The sequence below is a fragment of the Anastrepha obliqua genome, chromosome 1 (assembly GCF_027943255.1).
Source record: "Anastrepha obliqua isolate idAnaObli1 chromosome 1, idAnaObli1_1.0, whole genome shotgun sequence".
NCBI lineage: Eukaryota > Metazoa > Arthropoda > Insecta > Diptera > Tephritidae > Anastrepha > Anastrepha obliqua.
In genome coordinates, this window is record NC_072892.1 from 117,128,211 (window position 1) to 117,153,365 (window position 25,155).

Here is a 25,155-nt window from a genome sequence, read left to right on the forward strand (position 1 = left end):
TTTCGACAGTGCTTGGGGCAATTTGGACAGAAAAGGCTGTCTGCCAGCTTAAAACGCAGAGCGACTGCGAAAAGTGATAGTCGGTGTCTCCATGATTTCTCATTAACCACTCATCAACACGTGGTATGAGTTTGTAGGTCCAACGTCCGCTTTGTGACTGATCCCAATGCTCCTGTCACCGGCCTATTGTCAGCAGCCGCTCATTTGCTTTTTGTATTGGTGTGGGCCGTGCTTCTTGGACGTATAGAGCCAATTCATTTCATCTGCCAAGAGGCCCAGAGGTATCTTTTTTTTTTAAGGTATTACGCAGATTGCATCGTCAGACACCGTTCTGCACGCGCAAGCTATACGCAGCGCACCTTGCCTGTATGTCTGGGTGACTTCCCGTAGTTTAGACTTTTTGATCCCCGTCCAGTTAGGTGCTGCATAGAAAATTATGAAGTCAGCAACAAATCACAGTAGTCACCTGCAATTCCCCTTGGGCCTTCCCATATTAAAGAGGAGTCGCGTCAGGGCACCATTGACAGAAGGCGCCTTGGAACTTACATTTATTAAATTCTGCGTGAACCAAAGTTTGTGTTCTGGATCTCAAGACATTTGATCGCCTTTTTCGAGTTTATCCAGTGTTTACCTATACTTTAGTTAAAAATGAGTGAAGTCACTTGATTTTTTGTCAGGAATTAGGAATCACTCAGTTCACATGGGGTCGATTTGCTGTAAAGATCTTGGCGTGTATCACCTGCAAGTCCAATTTTACCCAAGTAGCTTAAGCTTTCTTATCACTTGGAGCGCTGAAATTTCGTCAAATGGGCTTTGAAAAAGTTTTGTAATGCTCCTATTGAAAACCCCTGTATGTGGATTACTGAAAATTTGTGTGCTTAGTGCGCAGATACTGGCACACACAGCGGTCAGTTGACATGTTTGCTATCTTCTAAGCAAACAATATGTTACCTATACCAAAAGCAGACAGTTGAACACACACGTGCATATGCATGTGTGCACATGTATTTAAATGTGTGGACATATGTGTATACAACTATGCAAATTCTAAACATATGCGTCCTTTCTATTATCCTTAACTCACATACGTGCATGCTCACATACAGTCAATATATTTGAATAAGGAGAAGGAAGTTGATTTCACAATCACGACTATGATACCGCAAATGATGCACATATATATGAATACCTACATATATATATAGGTATATATGCCAACAAACCTTTTTGTTTGATTCTAATTTAATATGAAAGAGCTTTCTCAAATCTTCAAAGTTAATTTTCAATAGTATTTTGAACTTGAAAGATAGTTTTCTACTTTGAGATTTTCATAAATATCAAGTGTTTTAGTTTTTATTGGAAAATAGTGCATTGTTGCAGCGCAGTGCCGTATGCTATGAAAAATCAGCAAGTACTCCAATGGATCCTGTCTCCACACTGTGATCTGGAACTTCCCGTGTTCTTCTTGTACCAAGGTTTGGCGATATGTGTTCGTGAATCGGAAGCGACGGAATGCCGAAAAAAATATCTTCTTGAACAATCGATCCAACTATCAAGGTGTCACTCAATGCAATTTTTGTCGATGGCCGACTTGAAGCGTCAAAAACTATGCGTAATTTGGTAGTTGTGCTCTGCGGTCTTTAGGGGGCGTAAGGGTTTCAGCGGAAAAAACACAATTTTTGGGAATTTATTTCTTAAATATGGATTTAGCAAATTTATTAAAACCTTTTGTACATTATTAAGCATACTTTTAACTATATTTTGTAATTTTTTCATGCGGAAATACTTAAAAATAAGCCGGTGACAGACCATGTCCGGGAACGTCTGGAAATAAAAACTTTTTGCAGTGATCACAGTATCTCGGTCGGAAATTATCAGAAACCAAAACCAATTCAAATTTAGTCAAAGTATCATTAAATCTTCCCCCCAACGTTGTCCGCTTATGTTTTTCTTCGTTTAAAATTTTTTGGCGGCGGTTAAACTTCTATATTCAACGAAAATTTCCGCCATTTTGTGGGAGGGAAACTCCCTTCATGTCAAAAAAAAAATATAAACTAAGCGTTGGGGTGAGGCATTTTATATGAAGAAAATGTGTGCCAAGTTTGAAATGAATCGGTCAAGTAGTTTTTAAATGGCAGTGATTACCGACTTTCAAAAAGTAGTTTTGAGAAAAACGCGTTTACCTACTTGTCAGCCGCGCTGCCTTCCCGAACGCTCGTACCTGTCAGAGCTAAGACGCGAGACTAATTGGAGTTACAAAAGTTTTCCTCAGATCGGCTTAAAATTTTGGCAATATATTCTTGAAATGTTAAACAATAAGATAAGATACAAAAAAATCGAATTTTTGAAAATGCAAACCCTTACCCCTCCCTTAACAGACATTGGTGCGGAATAAAAAAGGGTGGCTCACTCGGAAGCACTTATTCGTGCTTTTTACTCCGTATTATTATATCACTGGACTTTGATACGCACCTCGTAGGTGAGTCAGTATTCGCCTTGTAAGAGCTGCTTATTTCCCGAGGATGTGATCTGGTGTTTCATCACCCAGCTTGTAAAAATAACCAACGTTTGATTCTTTTAATCCTAGTTTCCTACAATGACAAGGAAGACTACCAATTCCAGTAGAGTATCCAGTGAGAGTTCATTAGTCGCGTCTATTCAGATTTAAGAGCTTACTAAACACTCATCTAAAAGGAATATAAATTCCTTTTGCCTACCTTTCTCATGAACATTTCTCACTCTGACCTCAAAGGGTTTTCTCCGCAATTGTCACCAAACGAAATATTTTTTTTTATAATTTTAATTAATTTCATATTTCACTCAATCATTATCATCAGGCAGTGTTACAGGCTGGGGTGAGCTTTAGCTTCATTCACAATTTTCTTCCAGGCGTCACGATGTTTTTTGTCTGTTTTCCTTCAGTTGTTTGTATGCATATTTTTCAGGTCAATGATGACTTGGTGTAGCCAGTGCACTTTTGGGAGTCCCCCTGCTTTCGAAACCAGCGGATTGTAAGTCGTCAAGGTTGTTTGCGGGCGGTCATTGCTGAACTTCTTCGAAACAATAGCTTCCAATAATTATATTTTCCAGTCGGTGTTCCCTTTCGCATCGGGAAAGCTTCACGTACTTCGTTTTACTTTAATTTATATTCAGACCGCCATTGTTAGCACTTTGTTTGATACCCTCGAAGATTTCGGAAAGGTATTCTTTATTGCGAGCTGGAATAGCTATCTCCTGGGTGTACGCGATTGTAAGGCCTGATATAAAAAAAGCTTTGCCTATTTTACTTTTATTTTAAAATGTAATAACAAGTTGAAGACCGACGGGGATAAAATATCACCTTACTTGAAATTGCCTGCATGAAATTTTAAAATGATAGAAGTTTCCTTCAATTATTTAGGTTCTAATTAACTATATACCTTCTGCTCAAATATGAACGAGACGTTATCAATAAAACGGTCCGCGGATGACATATGGCAAAAATAAATTTTTCGTTTTTTGGTAGGACTGTTACAAGCTTACATGGCAAATTTCAGCGTGATATGTCACATAGTTTGTTTTCTGTGCTACTGTAAATAAGTCAAGCTCCCCAAAAGGATTTTTCCAATTGGTATGAAATGAAATAATCTTTTTTTTCCAATGCAAAAAAAAACTAAAAATAAATAGACAAATTTATGTTCTAAAATAGCAGCAAACTTGTGATTTATTATATACTTTTTTTTAAATAAAATTTTTCTCCTCTAAAGGCTTTAATGATTTCTCAAATATACCTCAACTCAGCGCCAAAGCTCAGTTGAGGAATGAGTATTGAGAAAATGTTTAATTTCATATGATGAGGATAGGGCTTATCAAGCATTGGAAAATACTTTTTCTTATGTTTACTGGGATGTGACTATGCAGAAGTTTGAATGTATGCGAGTGCTTCTAGCAAAATTTTTATTGTCATTTGCAGCATTCGCTTCCTCACGAAGACGTCGTTGGTGGTGCAAAATGTGGGACGACGGGATCGCGGTGTCTATCAGTGCTTGGTGGAGAATAGCAGAGCTAGTGCGCAGGCTATGGCCGAATTGAAATTGGGCGGTGAGTATGATGAAACCAAAAAGAAGAGGAAGAAAATAATATTAAATAAATATTAAATGTCACCTTCTTTAAACTATCAAATTTTGAAAATTATAAATACCGAAATCTACTAGTAAACTTTTATATCTGTACAACTGCTCGCCATTTCTTCTTCTTACAGACACTGTGCCCGAATTGATTTACACCTTTATTGAGCAAAATGTGCGGCCGGGCCCATTAATATCGCTTAAGTGCTCGGCCAGTGGTTCGCCACCACCGCAAGTAAGTGCCTCACATGCCACAGATTTCCACTACGTGCACACGCAGTTGCAGTTGCAGTTGCTTGTTGCATGTTGGTTGTTTGTAGTATTTTACTGGCGCTCTTAAATTCCTGATAACATATGCATGTGTATGTGTGCACTTGTGCATATGCATTGCTACCCCGCTAAGTGATTATTATTGGTGCTTTTGTTTTTTCCCCCATTTTTCACACAGTTCACCTGGTTTTTGGACTCTCAGCCGATAATGGATGTTTCGCTGCACCATCGCTTCGCCATCGGCCAGTTTGTCGATATGTCTGGCGACGTGATCAGTCACTTGAATATTTCGCATGCCCGTCCAGACGATGGCGGCCTCTATAAGTGCATTGCCACCAACTCGATGGGCAGTGTAGTGCATTCGGCGCGGTTGAATGTTTATGGTGAGTGATGATAAGACCAACCATTTGCATATATTTTCAATGCGCCACCAGGTACATACACATGTAAATACTTGCATATATACACATATAGTATTTACTTTTATGCGGAAACGAGTAGTTGTTATAAGAATTATTAATTGCTTTAAATGGAAAATAATGTTGCTCTAATTGACGTCTATGAAAAATAAAGTTAGCCAGTTTGTAGACTGAATAAACGAAATAAATAAAAAATAAGTGGTAGATATTGAATAGCAGGAAATAATGACCAACGTGAAGCTTAAGGTAAAGAAATTTGTTAAATAAGCAGCGAAGTAACAGGAATTTTAGTCAGAAAAGGCGCAAAGAAGGACTGAAATAGGTGAGACCATGCTTTCTTCTTTTTTTGAGGGCAAATTAATCGAAAAAATAATTCTCAAATAAAAGGTAATTAAGGGGTTACATACGTCCAGCAGCACCAAAAATGCGCTAAAAGAAAACTTTTTTTAGAAGGCACAACAAAAGAAATAAATATACAAAAATATTATAAATTGTTTATTAGTACTTCGACTTTATAAAAAAATTTGCTTAAAATTTTTCTTTACAAAAATTAGTATATATGAAATCACGTGACCCATAGGTAGGTAGGTTAGATGGCAAGAGTATCACAGATACACTACAAGTAGCACTTACGTGCCGTTTTGATACCATAATGTGGACCACTACCTGTAAAAGGTTTTAGGGAAGAGAAAAAAAAACCGTCTACAGCCATCCAGTGCTGTTGATGTAGCGGAGGAGAGAAAAGGGATCTAGGCTGGAGAATTTCTTTAAGTCATCCCCAAAGGGCACGCTAAGGAATCTCAAGCGCCTAGCCTCCAGAGTCGGACATTTGCAGAGAAAGGGTTCAACAGTCTCTTTCTCTGTAGGACCCCCACAGATTCTGCAATAGGGGTTGCACGGAGTTCCAAGCTTCTCCGCATGAGTACCGATCACCCAGTGACCAGTGAACACCGCAATGAGTTTGGAAATTGAATGGCGGGGGATTCCCATAGCCTTAAGCGTTCTGTTTCTATCGTATTGAGGCCATAGTGTTTTTTAAATAGCACATGATGAGACAGACCTCCATCTGTCTTGCGCTTTTTTTAGAAAGAAATTGTGTAGTTTACTTTTAACGACGGCCAAGGGGATACCGATGTCTGAGAAGGGGACAGCTGGAACCGGTTCTGCCGATCCCTTCCTGGTAAGCTCATCGGCAATTTCATTTCCCTCTATATTTCCTCTATATTCCTGTGCCCAGGAACCCAGATAAAGGAAATGTTTCCTGTAAGTTCGAGACGTTTGAGTTCCTCCTTACAGGAGTTCACGAGAAGAGAGCTGCAATACGGCGACGACAGTGCCTTGATCGCAGCTGGACTATCGGAAAAAATATTAATGTCTCCCTCCCAGCAGAGATCCCCAAGCATTTTGCATGCCTGCAGGATTGCGAAGACCTCTGCTTGAAAAACGCTGCTTGTTTCCGGCAGTTTAGAGGAGACTGAAATGCTGGCTGACTTAGAGTAAACCCCCGCTCCCACTCCAGACTCCATTTTGGTTCCGTCAGTGAAAACAGATGTATCTATATCCATACCGACTTTCCCCTCTTTCCAATCTTGCGTGCTCGGAAAGATAGCCCTAGCACAACCCTCAAAGCACAGTTTGCGGATGGAGAGGTCAGTGCGAATAACAGAGAAGGAAGGGGAGATCTGCTTCAGGATGCTACTATGTCCTACAGGAAGTTGTCTCCAAAGGCCAATCTCCTTCAGCCTAAAAGCACTCTGAGCATCAATGGATTTAACCTGTAGATCCACAGGAAGAAAGTGCAGAATAACGTTGAGCGCAGCTGTGGGGCATGTTCTACAAGCACCAGTGATGCCCACACATGCAGTTCTCTGCACTGTCTCTAGTTTAGTGGTGTTGTAACTCTTCTGAAGAGCTACCCACCAAACTAGGCAACCGTATGTCTAAATTGGCAGAACTACTAAGTTGTACATCCAAAGTACGAAACGTGGCTTGAGATCCAATCTTTTGCCGAACATAGATTTACAGGCGTAGAAGGCAACATTGGCCTTCTTAACTCGATTTTCTATGTGTAGCTTCCAGCTTGGGGTCAAGTATTACACCAAGATCTATTAAACCGAAATATAAGATGGAGTCTTCACGGTTAGGAGTAACGGTACAAGCACCAGTTGCAATGCAGCTGCTGTTCATCTAGCATGGCAACCATCTTTTATTATTGTGTTATGGTGAAATGCATTTAGAACGGTGAATCATCGCCCGCCACGTTTCTTGTGCACTTCAAGGAATTTCCGCTTACTCCCAATCGCTAAATACTAGTGAAGCATCCGTGCAGGGATCGGTAATATGTAAAAAAAGGACAAATACAGTTACAATAGTTAACTGTCGAAACTTAAAAGTGTAACCAGACTTAATTTTGCATTAAATGTTTGATACAGTAAAAAGATGTTTGTACATTAGTAATCACAAGAAATAATGCATAGTTAAAAAAAAAACATATTGTTCTACGTGTATATCAAGGTCACCTTCTCGAGCTTCTCAAAATAACCCTTGTTTTTTAGATTAAGATTTTACTAAAATGACTTATTGTTAAGAAAAAACATTGGAATAAATTTGGAGTAAAAAAACAGATTGTAAGAAATATGTACAGCCCCGGCAAAAAATAGGGTACCTTTGTTGTGCATTTTGGCAAATTTAGACTATTCATTAATTATCTCTTAATTTGAATTATTATTTTATTGATATTATTTTTAATATTTTTTTAATTTAATTAATTTCCCATTTCACTAAAAGGTTTCCTTAAATTATTTAGATTAAAAATTAAGTATATAAAATAGAATAAAATAATTATTTTCCAATTGATCTCAAAGGGATTTTCCAATGGGTATCAAGTCAAATAATATTTTGGTTATTTCGTAATTTTAATTAGTTTCTTGTTTATATGAACTTATAACTATTATTTTTATACAAAAACCATATTATTATTTTTTTATTCTATTATAAATTAATTCACAGAAATATTATAACGCACGAGCAACTAAGGCTATCGGCTTAATACCAATTAATCCAAATTTCAAACTATCTACAAGATTTATAAGCTATACAATATATAATACACGAATTTTTATACAAATTTCCAAATTTTTAATTATAATAAAAAATTAGGGGTGTTTTTATATTCCTTATTAAATTTTATTATAATAAAGCGAAAGCCTGAAGTGGCTCAAAATTCTTGATTTGTGGTATTTCTTCGTATTTTCATCACATAAAAATATCGTTAATTTGTAATTTAGGGGCTCATGGCGATGTAGCAATATTGATGACCATGATCGTATGGATGAAAACCTTACATGGGCACAGGTTCAGATAAAAGTTAAAAATTGAAATCAATCCGGTACTTTGCGCCAAGTGATCGGCGCGATATCAATGAATTATCATCATCATCATAAATATTTTTAAATGGTGATGAAAATTTGTCCATTTCACTGTGAAATTTTGGATTGATGGTTTTTTGTTAAGCTAGGAAGTATACCCAAAAATAAAAAAATAATAATAATGAATAGTAAAAACAAAGAAAAATAAACGAAGCTCATCAAAAGGTTGAGAAACTATATTTTTCCCTGGCATGTATGTGTATAAGAAAAACATTTGCAAAATTTTTGCCTCCCTATAAAACAAAAATATCTCGACAAAATTGAAATGTGAACTATACAATGCTCAGTGTAGTTGTAGCCTTCGTTCCTTTCAGAGATATTTCCTATTTTGCCGGAAATTATTACATAAACCATTAGGGAAGTTGTTCTGAAAATTTCCATGAACTTTGTATATTCTGCCAGTGTAAGTTATGTAGTCGCCCTTTTGAAGCCACCACTACGGAATATGTCAAAAAGTCCAAAACATCGTTCTATATGATCGAAACGTGAACTTTTAAAATAAAATAGAAAACATGTAAACATTTAAATTCTTCCATGTTTCACTATTTCCATTCAAAAAACGACTCTCAACAATCATATTTCAAAAATGACATCATTTAAATGCTCAGGTAAAATCCGCCAATTCATGAGAGACCCTCAATTGTTGAGAACGTTGAGACATCGATGTTAAAGGTTATTCTGCAACTCTTTGGGCTACAGTAACAATATTCGTCCACTTTTTATTCCGTTAATCCTTTTTCTATCCTCGATAGAAACACTAGTCTTTGAATTACCCACTCATTGGGATGATTATTTGCTCTTCAAAAATCACGATTTTTGCGAGTTGTTGTTCTTACAGTTGCTGTTCTTTTTAAGTCACCTCATAATAATAATAATGATAATCGTATTTTATCATCACGATAAATTTTTATCTCTAGTTCTCAACTTAGCAACGAAGTATGTATTTATTAGAAAGTAGGCTAAAAATCCTCCAAGAAATATACTTCAAATCAAGGCGAATCTACTAAAGGTGGTGTTGGTAAATCAGCTGAGTTGTTTTTTTCTTTCGCCGTGTCCATGTGGCTGTCAGTTAAGAATGAAACAAGGCGAATTCGATACTTGTTTTCAAGTTTCTCAATACTTTGCTTTGACAACCAAACATACAGAACAGTGTTGTTGGTCTAGTGCCACCACCTTTAATGAATGCGCCTTGGTTCAAATTTTATAATTTTTTGTAAGACATATGAATATTTCAGCCGCTTCTTGCGAGCAGACATTTCAAAAAATATTCTGAAACACATTTTGGGTTACTCTGTTCATCAGCATTTCAAAGAAACGCCAGTGGGGGATTACTTCTTCTTTAATTCTTCCCGAGGCTTTAATTTATTTTAATTCTTCCGAGGTTTTATTTCCAAATTTAAATCTTTTTGCACGCTGCAGTCCCTGTGAGACTTTGAACATTTCTTCCATATCGGCAAAATACAATTATTTACGTTGTATAATTCAATAGAATTGTGTTCAGCAAAACGTTCTCTATTCGCGTCACTAACTTTTCCTATGCACTTTTCAATATTTGCTGTATCTTAAATTATTCCTCCTTTTACAGCCATTTAAGCCAGCACATCCGCATTCCTTATCTCTAACAACTCAAAGCTCCATCTAATCAACACTCTAGTATAAAAAATCCACATTTTGTGGTTAGTCTGCTACTGTTGCGAATGTTAAAGAGGGGAAAAAACTATTAATGAAAGAACTTTGCTGCAAGAAAACAATTTCAAGTGCAGCAGAAAATCAATTTCCTCCGTTTCCTCATTATCAATTGTATGTGCTGGCATACAAAGAAAAAAAAAAAGAGGAAGCAAAAGCTATTCGTTCGCTATTACCATCCTCTCACACTGGAGCCACTTTCATTCTAACTTTATTGTTACAGTTACTCCATAACATACTCCCTCGCACTGCTGCTCATACACATACACACACGTCCACATACACTTTTAAAGTTTTTCTCGTACCATTGCTGCTCATCGTACTGCGACGACCATGACTGTGGCTGCAGCATTGTGATGCTGTCATTGTTATCAGCGGTGAGTAGTTAAAAGGGGAATAATGATAGCGAAGAAGCGCCGTTGACAATGGCAACTAGAATGTCAGCGTCAATGTTGACTGTGTGGGGAAGACAGCGGTGATAACAGAACTGACGGCACTAACAGGAACGATGGCAGTGACATCGGTATAATAACTCAGTACTGACAACAGTACGAGTATCAACGGATCGCTTTTATGTACTCCTATTTGATGTAGCTGCTCGCGGAGTAGAAATTGCGGTAAACCCTCTCATTGTATATACTCGAACTGGCATTTGTAACTGTGTGCAGAGTAGTTGGTACTTATTGGCAAACACTTTCTAAACTCTAATAAGGGCAACAGTTTTCCGCTGTCATTTATTTATATGTACGTATGTTTGTTTGGATGAATCTTTCACCTCGCCTTTGGCCTTTTTATATTGCGACAAAATCCTGCCCATTGCTCAATATGCTTCATTATATTCTATGAGCACTACGCTGTGTTGGGTTGGTGGCTTTTATCAACTATTTCGTAGCTTTTGTTTTTATTACCTTATTTTGTTGGTGTTGTTGCTCCCCTGCTGCAAGAGTATTTGTTGCGAACCTAACTAACGAACATTGATTGGAAATATTATTGGGCCCATGTCTACACGAAAATGGAATAGAATGTCATAAAATTGCCGGAGAGCAACAAAATTTGAAAAGTGACGAGCTTTCAACAAGCAGACTGGTATATTTAGATACTTGCTTAACCCGAAATATATTTACTATATATAGATGTAATATATATATTTACAAGTGTGCTATGCGGCAAAAGTACATTTGTATATAAAAATTTGTATGAATTCATGTATGTATATTTATATGTATGCTATGGCACAAAACTACCGAAATACCGTAATCGCAGAGTTGGATGTTGAGCAAAAAATGCTGAGCTCGCAAAAACAAAAGGCAATAAAAATAAAACAAAAATCACCAAAAACAAAGGGAGGACAAATTTTGTGTGGATATTACATTTGATCTTTGATAATGTGCATAAGTATGAGTATACTCCCATGTATTCATCCCAGTTGGAAACGATTACGTGTAGTCAGGCATGTATCGACCTCGGCCTTAGGCACTACACATTCTAGAATGCATATTTTTCTGTCGGCGATGTCCTAGGAAAGCCATGTGTCCGTTTTTACATACCAAGGAAAGTTAGATAACGATGTTTAAATATACATTCCCTTTGCCTATTTGTAATCTCATTTTCGTTTACCTTCTCCCTCTCTCTCTGTCTTATGGTTTCTCTACAAATCACATTCCTTCCCTACAGGGAAAAGTCATGGTGAAAAGAATTGAGAATGGGTGGCCAACAGACCGTTATCCAGCTCTCATCGAATTTGAAGAAATCAGCTGAACTGCCGGGGAAACAGGGGATGTGACAGCGAAGAACTAAGATTAGTGATCTACGAAAAAACGACAAGTGTATAAATATGTGTTTGGAGTGAGTGAATATATGTGAAATTATCGTGTAGAATTCGTCTGCCGAATCCGAATCCGCCTGACGTGGCAGACGAAGTTCCCCTCTCAATTTTCTTTTTCACCATAGTTATGGATCAAATTTGGAAAATGTACAATATCATCTTTAGGGAAGAGTAATAGTTGTGAACTACGAGTGGAATACTGCCAGTTCACTATTCAACTGAACTACTTCGTATTACAGCATTTTTCGATCCTAGCATGCGATATTTTTTAAACGGTGATGCTGCTAATGAAATCCTAATTATCTAGCCATGCTTCAGTAAACTACCAATTCATATTATTAAAAAAAAATTCTAGTCAAATATGTTTCCAAAATAATCACCTTTAGACCAGTTGAATATAAAAATCAATTCCATTTCACTTCTTCATATTTTTCTTAAAACTATATGAAACTTCTTTCAGGTACATTTATTGGCTAAATATTCAAAAGTTAGACCAAACTGACACTATAAGTGAATCAAAAAAACCATGGTACATGCACAAAGAAGGGACAGTCTTTGCATCTGCGAGGCCCTTAGGACCACACCCACAGAGGCATTAAGCATTATTCTTAAGCTATTACCAATAGAGCAATTCGGCAAGCAAATAGTTGCCAAGGCAGCTCTCAGATTAAGAAAAATCGGTCTACTCAGAAAAAACCAGAGAGGACACTCTTCAATTTTTCACCCCTGCATTCCTGTTGCAACGGATTTCTGTAAGACCAAGGAAATCAACTTAGATAAATCCTCCGTCACAGTATTTCCTTCCAAAGAGGAATGGGATAACGGGCTTATTGTTAAGAAAAATGATATTAACACCTATACAGATGGCTCAAAACTAGACAACTGAGTAGGTGGAGGGGTTTACTTCGACAAACTCAGAGTTAGCCAATCATTTCGCCTACCTGATCATTGCAGTTTATTTCAGGCGGAAGTCGTTGCCATAAAAGAGGAACTTACGGTAATAAAAACAAGAGTATTATCCACAAATGAAGTCTTCATATACTCGGACAGTCAAGCAGCAATAAAAGCGCTAGAATCTAAAACACATACGACTAAAATAGTCATAGAATGTTTTAAACTTCTAAATGACGTATCAAAATACTACAAAGTACACCTTATTTGGATGCTAGGCCACAGGAATACAGCAGGGAACTGCGAGACAGTTAAACTACTTGCTCGAACCGGTACAACGCTCGGCCTCCAAGGGGATAAGACGCTGATACCTATGCCTATAGCTACTTGTAAACTACTTATAGATAAAGAAACCATCAATAAGTTATATACAGCTTGTTAAGATTTAACAGAGAAGCTATAAGAAAAATGATTGGGGTATTAACTGGTCATTGTTTAATAGGCAGACACGCTAGAAGGTTAGGACTCCCGTACTGCGATTTCTGTAGAAGCTGTCTTAATACAGAAGAAGAGGAAACAGTCAGACACCTTTTATGTGAGTGTGAAAGTTTAGCTCCAAGGAGGCTCCGCACTCTTGATATGGCATTTTTAACTGATGTTGCGGACATTTTTTTCCTTGTTCACTCCACTCGGGAGCATTGGGCCTCGACAAGACTCAGTCTTGCGTTGGTTTCGTTAATCTAATTTGCTTTCTGACAATGTAGGGGATTAGCCTGCCGCTATCCGTAACGGACATAGCGCATCTAAACTAACGAAGCTTTGCTCGTTTATTAAAGCTACCGGATGGCTTGAAAAGGAACCTATAGGGTAAGGATAAATTCCAGTGGTATCAAAATGGACCTATGAAAGGTGTAAGTGCGTCATTGCGAGAGCCACATCCATTAAAATGCGAACCCATAAAAAAGTAATCACAAATAAAAATAAAAAAATCATAGGGAAAGAGAAAATTAAAGTATGCCACTTTCGGAGGATTAATAAATTAATGGTAGTTAAATTTAGTAAATGGTGCGAAATGATTTTTGCAATTTTTTTTTATATGATTTATTTTGTTTTATAAAACGTTTCCACCGACGCGTACTTCTGGGTTTGCTGTCACTAGTGTGAAAATTACGCAACGTGATAACGTAGATGATGGAACGCCTTTCGCCTTAGCGGTTATGTGTTATTCTTTCTTTTCTTATCTATAATAAAAACAGTATCAACCGATTTGCAGACACATTGATCATTTTGCTACTGGTAGAATGATGAAATAGTCTGATTTCTTCTAGAATCCAGAATCTTTCTGTATTATATAGTTTGGCTTTTCCCTACAGGGCATCTTTGAAGCTAGTAAGTCAATTGTTAAATGCGTTAAAATATGGTTGCCTCAGCATGTTCTCATAAACGCATTATTTTTGTTCAAAAAATCATTTTCTTGTTTCATACCAAGGTGATACATTACGAAATTTCTGACTGGGATACATACCATAAGAATATGTGCATGCTACATTTTTCGACATATGCGTATTGCATATGAATTCGTACGTATCGTAGGCATCCCTTAGGGCAAGATATACTTACGAGACTAGTAAACAAGCGTACTGTTTGCATTTTCCTAAGAAAAATCGATAAAGATTTCTGCTAATTGGCATTCAGAGTACACTGGAGATATGAAAATAATACTTTTGAATAGACGATAAATTTGACGTCAGTATGCCAGTGTTCATCCTGCTGCTGGCCAGGATCATGTGCGAACAGCTTAAAAACCCCTGAGGGCGATTTTACCGATTAAGCTAATCAAGGCTGACAGCTGGCAGTAATTTTGCATTTTATATCGCCATTGCTTTCTGATTAACTGGGACCCATTGCCAACAAGCTAATTGCGTTTTACCCTGAGGCGGCTTATCTGGCAGATCCACCATAATTTAGCCATCATTTTTCAGTACCTCAAATTCTAAATAAATACTTTAGACACACAAAGAATTTATTATCTTTTTGAGGCTCTTTTTGGCGCGCTATTTGCAAAAATACTTATACCCTTCAAATTGTCGGATGACTGGTTGCGCGGAGGTTTAGTTACTATGCCAGAAAAGGGAGACTTAAGTGAGTGCCGAAACTATAGGAGAATGAAGTTGTTATCTATCCCGTCGAAAGTTTTTACAATACATATAAAACAAAAAGCTCGACACCGCTGTGCGCAGGCAAAAGGCAGGGTTCCGGCTAAACTGTTCTTGTGTCGATCAAATCAACGCGTTAAGGTTAGGGGTAGTCAGAGGCCCGAAAAAATGATGATTTTCAATAATTTGTTTTTGCTAGTCAATTGCTAGTCAAACAAAATAAAAACATAGCATTAATACATCATGATTCGACTTGACTTTAGCAAAATTAAGAAAAAAAAAATTAATAATTGTAAAAGTTATCGCTGCTTGTGTGGAGCCCGTTTCTCCAGAAGTCCCTTGCTGTGATCATCACAAGTCCTTGGAGATTCATCTAAAATCAATCGGACAAGAGAAAGTGGTTTTATTAATAGATAATCTTGTGCCTGATCGAAGCTTTTTTTTTTCAAAATTAACGATATGGCGGCCTCAGGAAATATTTTTCAGATTTTCAAAAAAAAAGCTGCCAATAAATTGTTTAAAAAAATCCTAATTATTCAAAAAAAAAAAATCCTTCGATCAGGTACGAGCTTTGTGGTTTTTGTTTTTATGTTTTTTATGTTATTGAAATCTACCAAGCGGTTTTTAAGTTACGTTGCTCACCAGTTCAAAAAACATAGTTTTGAGAAAAACGCATTGAAAGTTTTCCTATCGATTTATGTAGAGTTGTACGAATTATTTAATTACTTACACTGTATCATCTATTCCTGTAGCATATAACAGTTCTTTAGCCGTCATAGCAGCTTCCGAAATATCGATTTGTTGTTGCCTACGTAGTATTCTACCTTCTCGAGTGTTATCGAACGCTCTGGAGCGCCCGAACGCCCTTTGTTAATTGTTCAGTAACTCGAAAAGTATTTGTCGGATTCACTTCAAATTTTCACTCAATATTTTTAAGATATTAACTTGAAGAAAATGGTGAGAAAAAATTCCAATTTTTTTAAAATTCTGACTACCGGTCGGCAGAATGCGGAACGGCTTTAAATCTCGCTAGATTACCGCTTTCGACAGCTTTCATTGAAAGTGCATATGAAACGACCTTTATCGTGGAGGTGTTGGGTCGAAAGTCATCAAGCTAATTAAAGCCCAATGTGTCAGCTTCAAATGTAGGGTTCAACGTAATGGAAGCCTGTCGTCCACCTTCACCTCCATATCTGGGTGTTCGGCAAGGTTGCCTGTTTTTTCCTGTGCTATTCCTAATCATGCTGGATGATATGCTTTCCAGATCTATAGACGAATGCCGCAGAGGCATACAAGAATTCCAGCGAGCACCTTGAAAACTTAGATTACGCCAATGACATCTGTCTATTGTCAGCAAAGCATTTCGACATGTAAAAGAAGCTCGACGGTGGTGAAAGAATCAAAGAAAGTCGTTCTGAAGATTAATGCCAGAAAAAATAAATCGCTTAAAGCAAATGTCGCAGAGCCAGGCAGTAGTTTTGACGTGGCGAATACCAGCATTCAAAACACCAACCACTTCATCTAAGTGTAATTTCTGCAGACGGAGATGCAGCAAACGACATCCAAAGCAGAATAGTAAAAGCTGGCCGCGTGTTTGCTCAGCTGAACAAGATATGCAATACTACATCGATTTCAATACATACAAAGTTGCGTATTTTCAACTTAAATGTAAAACCGGGTCTTTTGTACGGCTGTAAGTTCTGGCTCATGACAATACCGTTAACAAATTTTTAAGACGTTTATTACGGATTTGGTGGTCCAAAAGAATCAGCAACAAAGAGCTTTGGGCGAATTGTAAGCAGCTAACCATTCAGGTCGAAATAAAGAAGATGAAGTGGAGACGGATTGGCCATACTCTTCGAAAATAACCCACAGCAATATGCCGATAAGCACTCGAATGGAATCCGGAAAGTAGTAGGAAAGAACACTCGAGCAAGAACTTAAGGCTGCAAGGAAATATTTTAAAGAAGTCAAGGACATCGCGAAGGATGGCAACTATTGGAAGCATAGGGCCTCTTGCCCCTCAACAGGAACTGAGAGAATATAAAACAGTACAACAAAAAAAAAAAAAGTTACAATAATTTTGACAATGGTTTCTAGCAGATTGAATATCGAAATCTATATATATATAAATGAAATGATGTTCGTTTGTACGCATTTTTTTGGGCCAATACGAGGCCAATTTTATTCGTTCTTTTTTCATATTATAGGGATCCACTAGGGGAAGGTTTTTAGCAAAAAAAAATTTCTTTTAAATATTTTCTTCATATAAAAAAAAGAAAAAATCAAAATATTGTACAAAACAAAACTTGCTCGATTCTTAGATTAAAGTAAGTTTCGAATCGACATTCATTTTATGTGTACAACTTTTTTTGAATTTTTCGTTATTGTATACAGAAATTTCAAATGATTCGAATGAAATTTTTTTTTTTTTTTTATTTCTTCCATAAAATATTACACCTGTCGTTAGACAATAAGTAATTTGATTTACAAAAAGATGGAATGAGAGTGATATTGAAGGGCCAATGCCCCCAAGCTCATTTAGAAGAAATATATACATATTATTTAAAAACAAGTGGTTAACAAACAATGACATATACGATTAGTTGACAATTGATTACAAGGATTTTGCAAGACCTGTTGGTGTTTGACGGTTAAGCCGACTTTGGGTAGATTTTTCTTTATTTGGTAGTCTTCTCATCATAGGATTTGTATGCGTTAATAGTCTATTTATGTGTCTTTTGCTAGCGCTTTGTATTGTTTCATCAATAGTATCGATGTCAAGGTCGCGATGAATATCTGCGTTAGGTATGTACGAAGGTGCATTAGTTAAGGTTTTAAGTATTTATGAAAATAATGTTTCAATTCAATTGAGCAATGCTTTCTTTGACCAATTCTATATGGAAATGAATGCGTTTGCAAACGATGTTTTCGGCTATGAACAAATGTTGGAATAGAATGAAAAAGGAAAGAAACGCGAAATGATAAAAAAATTCTTGGAAAATTTAAAATGAATGGTGCTTCATTGGAAAAATTCAAAGGTAATAAGAACATACACAAGATAAAGTTAGAATTCGAATTTTTAGATTTATTTTGTTTATTTCTCATTTTTTCAGAAGTACACCACACAACAACTCATTCCAACTCTGATTTTGAAATCCAGTTGGAATTGGTGATCGATAATTTTGTCACTATAATGGTCAATGGAAATTTGCGTGTATCAGACCCTGCATATTATTTACCATATCAACTTTTTATGGAACATATGGACCAAATGAACACAAAAAAATAATTTAGTTTTGTTTTGATTTTTTGCAACATTTTGGTTTTCAGTTAATACAATAAAAACAATACTGTTTTTTCGTGAACACAAAATTCTAAATTTATTACGTTGTTTGTTTAGAATTTTTTTAGAAAAAAAGTAAATTTTTTGGTTTTGAGGAAATTTGTTTATTGTTGCTATTTGTGAAAGCGTAGATATTTGTTAGTATTTGACTATAATCCTAAAAGTTAATGGAATACCACTATGACACATAGAAAACATTTTTTCAAAGGGGTGTTTTTTGAAAATTATAAAAAAATTGTTTTCAAAAATTTTGAAGAAATAAAGTAAAATAAAAAAATTTCGAAAGCATGAAATTTTTTCAAAACCAAATTTTCCTCAAAAAGATAAAAGAAATTTCTTCAAAGAGGTGTTTTTCTAAAATTACAAAAAAAAAGAAATTCAAAAATTTTAAACAAATAAAATAAAATAAAACTTTTTCAAGGGTATGAAATTTTTTCAAAACAAAATTTTCTGAAAACCAAACAAAATTAAAAAAAAAATAGTGTTTTCAAAGCATTTCATATTCCACTATTAATAGAGAATGCATTTTTTCGAGGGGGTGTTTTTCAAAGCGGAAAAAAATCTTTTTTAACAAATCAATTTAATCTTTTACAAAAGTATGAAATTTTTTCAAGAACAAAATTTTCTCAAAAACGTTAAATTAAAAAAAAAAATAGTTTTTTCAAAATATTTAATTTTCAGCGATTAATTGAGAAGAAATTTGTCAGAGCGAAGTGTTTTTCAAAACTTCAAAAAACACTTTTTAACCAAAAAAAATAAACCTTTTTTCAAAAACAACAGGAATGATAACATTGCCTAACAATTTCTGCACTTTTGCACAGTCTAAAGAGGCATTGATACAGAGTGTATTTCCAAACATAGTTCAACATTACAAAAACCATGATTGACTCAGCGAAAGAGCAATTTTAGCTGGGAAAAATAAGGACGTCAATGATATAAATTCAGCTATTTTAGATCAAATACCTGGTGACATAGTTGCGTATAAGTGAATGGACACTATTACTGATCAAGATGAGGTCGTAAATTATCCAACTGAATTCTTAAACTCACTCGATTTGCCAGGCTTACCACCTCATAATTTACGATTAAAAATTGGAGCACCGATTATTATGCTGCGCAATAGTAATGTGCCCCGACTTTGCAACGGTACCAGACTCGCTGTGAAGAAGCTAATGGGTAACGTTATCGAAGCAACAATTTTGAAAGGGAAGTACAAAGGAGAAGACATTTTGATACCCTGAATTCCACTGATTCCGGCGGATTTATCATTTGATTTCAAACGTTTGCAGTTCCCTATTCGCCTTGCCTTCGCTATGAGAATTAATAAGGCGCAAGGACAGTCTCTACAAATGTGCGGTATTAATTTAGAATACCCAATTTTTTCTCATGGACAATTGTATGTAGCTTGCTCACGAGTTGGCAAACCATCGTCATTATTCACGCGAAAGATGAAAAAACCAAAAACGTTGTCTACCAAAAAGTGTTACAATAAAGTTCGAATGAAATTGTATCAAAGAATTTGCTTTGTTTTGTATTAATTTTATTCTCTTTCAGCAAATCATTGAATTTATCGTCTAGCGAAGCGGGCGGGGGTACGCTAGTAATATTATAAAGGGCCTTTACAAAGACGCACTTAGATGTAGGTTTAAAATAAAACATGTAAAAAAACTCTTTCAGACTCTTTCAGGTTTCACTATTTTTATTCAAAATACGGCTCTTAACAATTATATGTGAAAAGTTACATAATTCAAGTGTTCTCGCAGAGCACGTCTACAGCTTATCATACGAGAAATCCACCAAAAAGTCGCTATATGAATGCCTAATTCTTGAGAACGTCGAGATTTCGATGCTGGAGGTTGTTTAGCAACAGTTTGCATAGCAGTGATACTCTCAACTAAATCAGTTTTTGGTCTGCCTTCCCTTTTGTATCCTCGACAGAACCAGTTTGCTCAATATTTTTCACAAACCTTGGAATTGTCGACTCATTCGGATGATTATTTCCACCAAAAAAATTACGAATTTTGCGATTTGTTGTTCTAGAAGATCGACTATTTCCATAAAAAGTTTCAATAATTTTAACGCGTTGTTCTATCGTGTAAAATTGTACATCTGGCTACTTTAGAAATTTCAAGATGACATTAGAAACAGGTATCCTCTAAAAATTATTCGTTACTGACATCTAGGCGTCATTTTTGAGAAGCTTTATGTCAAAATTTAATTTTTTGCCAAAGCTTTCACTCTTGTGGAAGATTCCCCGTGCAAATTGCCTTGCTTTTTTTAGGTATTTGATTTATTTGTGGGGAATAGAAAATAGTGCATATTTTCCGAATGTGCCAGACCTTTATCAAAAATTACATTAGATCCATGCAGTTTTTTCGGATTTGAATTTTTACCAAATAGCTTTTTCAATCATGTATTTTATCTTTGTCTACCTCCATTTTGGATTGTAAAACACAATTAGTTTCATCCAACACAGTGGTGCTAAACAAACTTTTTTGGGAGCGAAAAGTCCCCTTTTCCACCACAGCTTTCGCCACAAAAGAAAAAATCGAAAAACGAATAATATGGTTCATCAAATGTTAGTAAAATAAGCGCAAGTTTTAAGCGTTGTTTTTTTTTTTTGCTGACGGATTTGTGGGTTTTTTATATACTAAGTGAAATTTTTGAAAAAAAACTAGCTTTAATTATTTTTGCACCGATCAGGCGCATTTTTTTCCAAAAGAAATTCGTTTTGTACGGAATAAAAGTGCAAAAAGCTATCAGCAAAAAAAAAAAAATTATTTTCAATTCAACATGATTTTTTAGCCGCTTAAGCTTTCAATAGTTCTACTACATACCCAGAAGTTCTCTAAATACAGGATGTGCCATCTTTATTTGGTTTACTTATTTACAATTTATGAAACCTCTTTTTTGAACACAATATCAATCAAGTGGTCACTTTTATTACCAATCACAAACTGGTATCTTTTTTTTGCGTTTGTCATCACCTTGTCAAGCATTTCGGGTTTTATAGCGTCGACTTAGGCACGAACGTTTGCCTTAAGTTGGTCAATAGTCTGCGGCTTGTGGGCGTAAACCTTACTTTTCAGATAACCCCATAAAAAGAAGTTCGGGGGAGTTAAGTCAGGTGACCAGGGGGGCTTTTTGACACTAGAAATCTCGGGGATTTTCGTTGCAGAAATTCAATTGTTGCATTCACAGTTTGGCATTACGCACCGTCTTGTTGAAACCAGAAACCGTCTGAACCTTTCTCACGCATTTGCGGGCCGATATAATGAGCCAACATCCATCGAAATCGGTTTCCATCGACCGTTTCGTTTTCTCAGTAAAAATGTGGCCCAGTGATGGTTTTGGCGCAAATTCCGGCCCAACCAGTTACTTTCCGGTCATGCAATCGCGTTTCATGGATCTCGTGCCTCGTCAGTCATTAAAACTTGCTTCCAAAAATTGGGTTCAGTGTCAACCATTCGAGCGATTGTTTGGCCGTATTCCAAGCGACGTGAATGGTGTGTCAGCAATATTATTTGTGTCAATTGCACTTTATACGGAAAAAAATTTAAATCATCCTTTAAAATGCGTCGCATCGTGGTTTCATGGACACCAAAATGCTAAGCGCGACGACGATACCACACAGTTGGCTCTTGGGCAACGCTCTCCCTCACTGCTTCAACAAGTTCATTGGAACGTCTTGATCGTTAATGAACGGTATGTTGACGATCTCCTAATGTCCCGCGCTCAAAAAAAATTTGACACCAAACGACGAAAAGTTTTGTCAGACGGTGCCTGTTTGCCGCGAAATTTTTTGCGATATACGCGTTGAGTTAGAACAATAGAGCGACTATTTTCGATATATAGCGTCACTATTTCAGCGCCTTGTTCCGCTGTAAAGCGATACATGGTTGATATTGTATTCAATTGACGTATCGAAAACTGGTATGTTTAAGTCGATCGGTTGGTAAATGACAAAGATGGCGCACCCTGTATTTAGTGGAAAAAGTTCAAAATCTAGGTGAAAATTTGTTGAATTTTTCTAAATTTAATACAGAGTGTGAAAATTTGATTTACATGGTTTTGGATAACCTATGAATAATTTCAAAACAAAAATACCAAAAAAATATCTACATTGTAAGTACTAAAAAAAACCCTATACACTCTGTTATACTCGAACAACCAATCTTTGTATTTCTCAAACCACAAAATAAATTAAACAAATTGCACATCTTTGTGTCTTTTAAAATAGAATGCCCGAATTCCTTGTGGAAAAAGGCGCTTGACCGGTGCAAAGAAAAAAAAATTTAACTCTAGCTTTTATCAATTTCATTAGAATATTAAAAGAACCCAGAAGAGAAATTTTCAACTTACAAGTCTCACCTCGGTCCATTTTATGAATGAGCAACGATAAAAATCTAAAAACGATCTTCGAAACAAATCCACAAGGCGAAAAAAGAAGAGGCCGGCCGAGAAAACGAAAACGCCTAGATGACATCGAAGGCGCCTTTGGAGCTATGGGTATATTTGATATCAAATGAATATTGCGCTAGCACCTGGAGTTAGAGCGATCCCAAAACCAAACTATACACTATACCAGAGACATCATATCTATCAGTCAGTTTGCTACCGACAATATCAGAAATTTCACTTCTTTTAAGTATCATATTTGCAGCTATTTAAATGTAAAGGGTGATTTTTTAAGAGCTATAGGAAAGTTTTTCAAAAACAGAAAAATGCATGCAATTTTTATTTAAATCGATAGTACTGTCCATATAATTTAATGTTTGAAGATCATTTCATGCAAATGTTGACCGCGACTGCGTTTCAAATGGTCCATCCGCTTAGTCCAATTTTGGCATACTCTTTCCAATATTTCGGCCGGTATCTCACATATAAATGCTTTAATGTTGTCTTCCAATGCGTTAATTGAAGCAAGCTTGTCTGAATAGACATGAGCTTTAACATAGCCCCACAAAAAATAATCTAAAGGCGTGATATCGCACGATCTGGATGGCCAATTAACAGGTCCCGAACGTGAAATAAAATGTTCACCGAACGCGCCTCTCAACAAGTCCATTGTTCCGCGTGCTGTGTGGTATGTGGCACCGTCTTGCTGAAACCACATGTCATGTAAGTCAAGCTCTTGCATTTTGGGTAAAAAAAAGTTGGATATCATTTCACGGTAGCGCTCACCATTCACAGTTACGTTATGATTCGCAGCCTCTTTGAAGAAGTACGTTCCAATGATACCTCCAGCCCATAAACCGCACCAAACTGTGATCTTTTCTGGATACATTGGTATCTTGCAATTCTTCTGGCGGATCTTCACTCCAAAATCGACAATTTTGCTTATTTACGTACCCATTGAACCAAAAATGAGCTTCGTCGCTGAGCACAATTTTTCGATAAAAAAGTGGATCTTCGGCCAACTTTCCAAGAGCCCATTCACCAAAAACTCTGCGTTGCGGGAGGTCGTTCGGCTTCAATTCTTGCACCAGTTGTATTTTGAAAATCTTCACACCTAAATCCTTTCGCAAAATTTTCCACGTTATTGAGTAACAGAGGCCCAATTTCTGCGAATAGCTGCGATATTTTCTTCAGTTCGCTCTCTACGTAAGCGTGTTGGTGGTTTGATGTCCAATAATGTAAATTTGGTTCTAAATTTAGTCACAATAGCTCCAATAGCCGCTTCAGTGGATCGATTAAACTAACCATAAAATGGAAGAAGCGCGCGATAAACTTTCTTAACGGAACACGCATTTTTATAATAAAATTCAATGATTTGCAAGCGTTGTTCGTTTGTAAGACGATTCATGGTTGAATTATAGACCAAACTGAAGATGTTTGACAGTGAAACAAAACACGAAACGTGCGTCAGCTGTTTAAACCAACTGTTTAAAAAGATAATAGCTAAAAAATCCCTCGTTTGTCTTTCAAGGATATTCAAAGATACATTTTAAAATTTTATTTTCTGTAATTTTTTCTGCATAAAAGTTTTAACCTGGAACCTTTTTCCAATTGCCAGGGCTTTTTTCCTTCATTGGATACTCATTTTGCTATACTGCGTGAAGTTTAAAATATATTTTCGATGCTCTTGGTGAATAGAGCTGCGGCATGCGAAAAATCGATTTTATCGAAAATTCACCAACTCTGGTGGTGATAGATAACAACACAGTAGATATGCCGCTGAACCGAAACCTGCACCTTAACCCATTGCTAAAATATTACTATACTTTTCGACCACCAACAGTGAGATTGGACTTATGTGGCAGCAGTTGTTTGCAATTTTTAATAATAAATAATAATTTGACCTTCATATCCCACATAAAAACGACTGCAAATCAGTATGTGAATAAAATATTATTCGATTTTCAACAAGCTCGACCGCAGCACATACGCCAACTGTCAGTTTATTTGCTTAAACGACACAACAGGCAGCCACTTGTAACATGGCGAGAGTACTTCAGTAGAAACCAACTAAATATGATATGCAAAACCAAAATCAAAACAAAAAAACAACAAGAATACGGGAAGTCGGAAAAACTGAAAAGAGCAACATTTACGAATAACGCCGTTTTGTAATGGGGTGCCCTATAGCGATTTAACAATTTATAGTTAAAAGCAAACTATCTTTAAATTTTCTTTGTAATTTGGTGGTGTATAGTGGAAAATTTCAATACCAGGACGTTTAGAAAATTTTTAAAAATTACTGCGAAATAACTTTTTGAAACTCGAAGCTGTAAAAGCGCTTATCTGTATATTTCGTCATAATAAGTAATCGGCCAGCTGAACAGCTATTAGTCCTATAACTCTTGGGCTGAAAAGTCCCGGGTATAACACAAAGATGACACTATTTTTACTGCACACACCTCTTTTTCAATTAGCACTAACTTTCAAAAGGCAGCTGTTAACATTTTATGGTATTCCATTCATTTGGTCGAGAGTTATTGTCCTAACAGTGACGCTACTTTTGTTATTTTCGAAACAAAAAGAATTTCGTGTTTTAATTTTATACTGCTTCTTGATGGGCAAAAGTG

At 36.3% G+C, this 25,155-nt stretch overlaps 1 protein-coding gene across 1 annotated transcript in view; it reads left to right on the forward strand.

The window, feature by feature from the left end:
- Nucleotides 1-25,155, forward strand: part of LOC129235825 (cell adhesion molecule Dscam2) — a 273,431-nt gene that overhangs the window by 159,035 nt on the left and 89,241 nt on the right. The window contains exons 10-12 of the mRNA XM_054869869.1: nucleotides 3,953-4,080; nucleotides 4,241-4,341; nucleotides 4,555-4,759. Coding sequence (XP_054725844.1) covers nucleotides 3,953-4,080; nucleotides 4,241-4,341; nucleotides 4,555-4,759 — 434 coding nt within the window. The remainder of the gene's footprint in view (nucleotides 1-3,952; nucleotides 4,081-4,240; nucleotides 4,342-4,554; nucleotides 4,760-25,155) is intronic.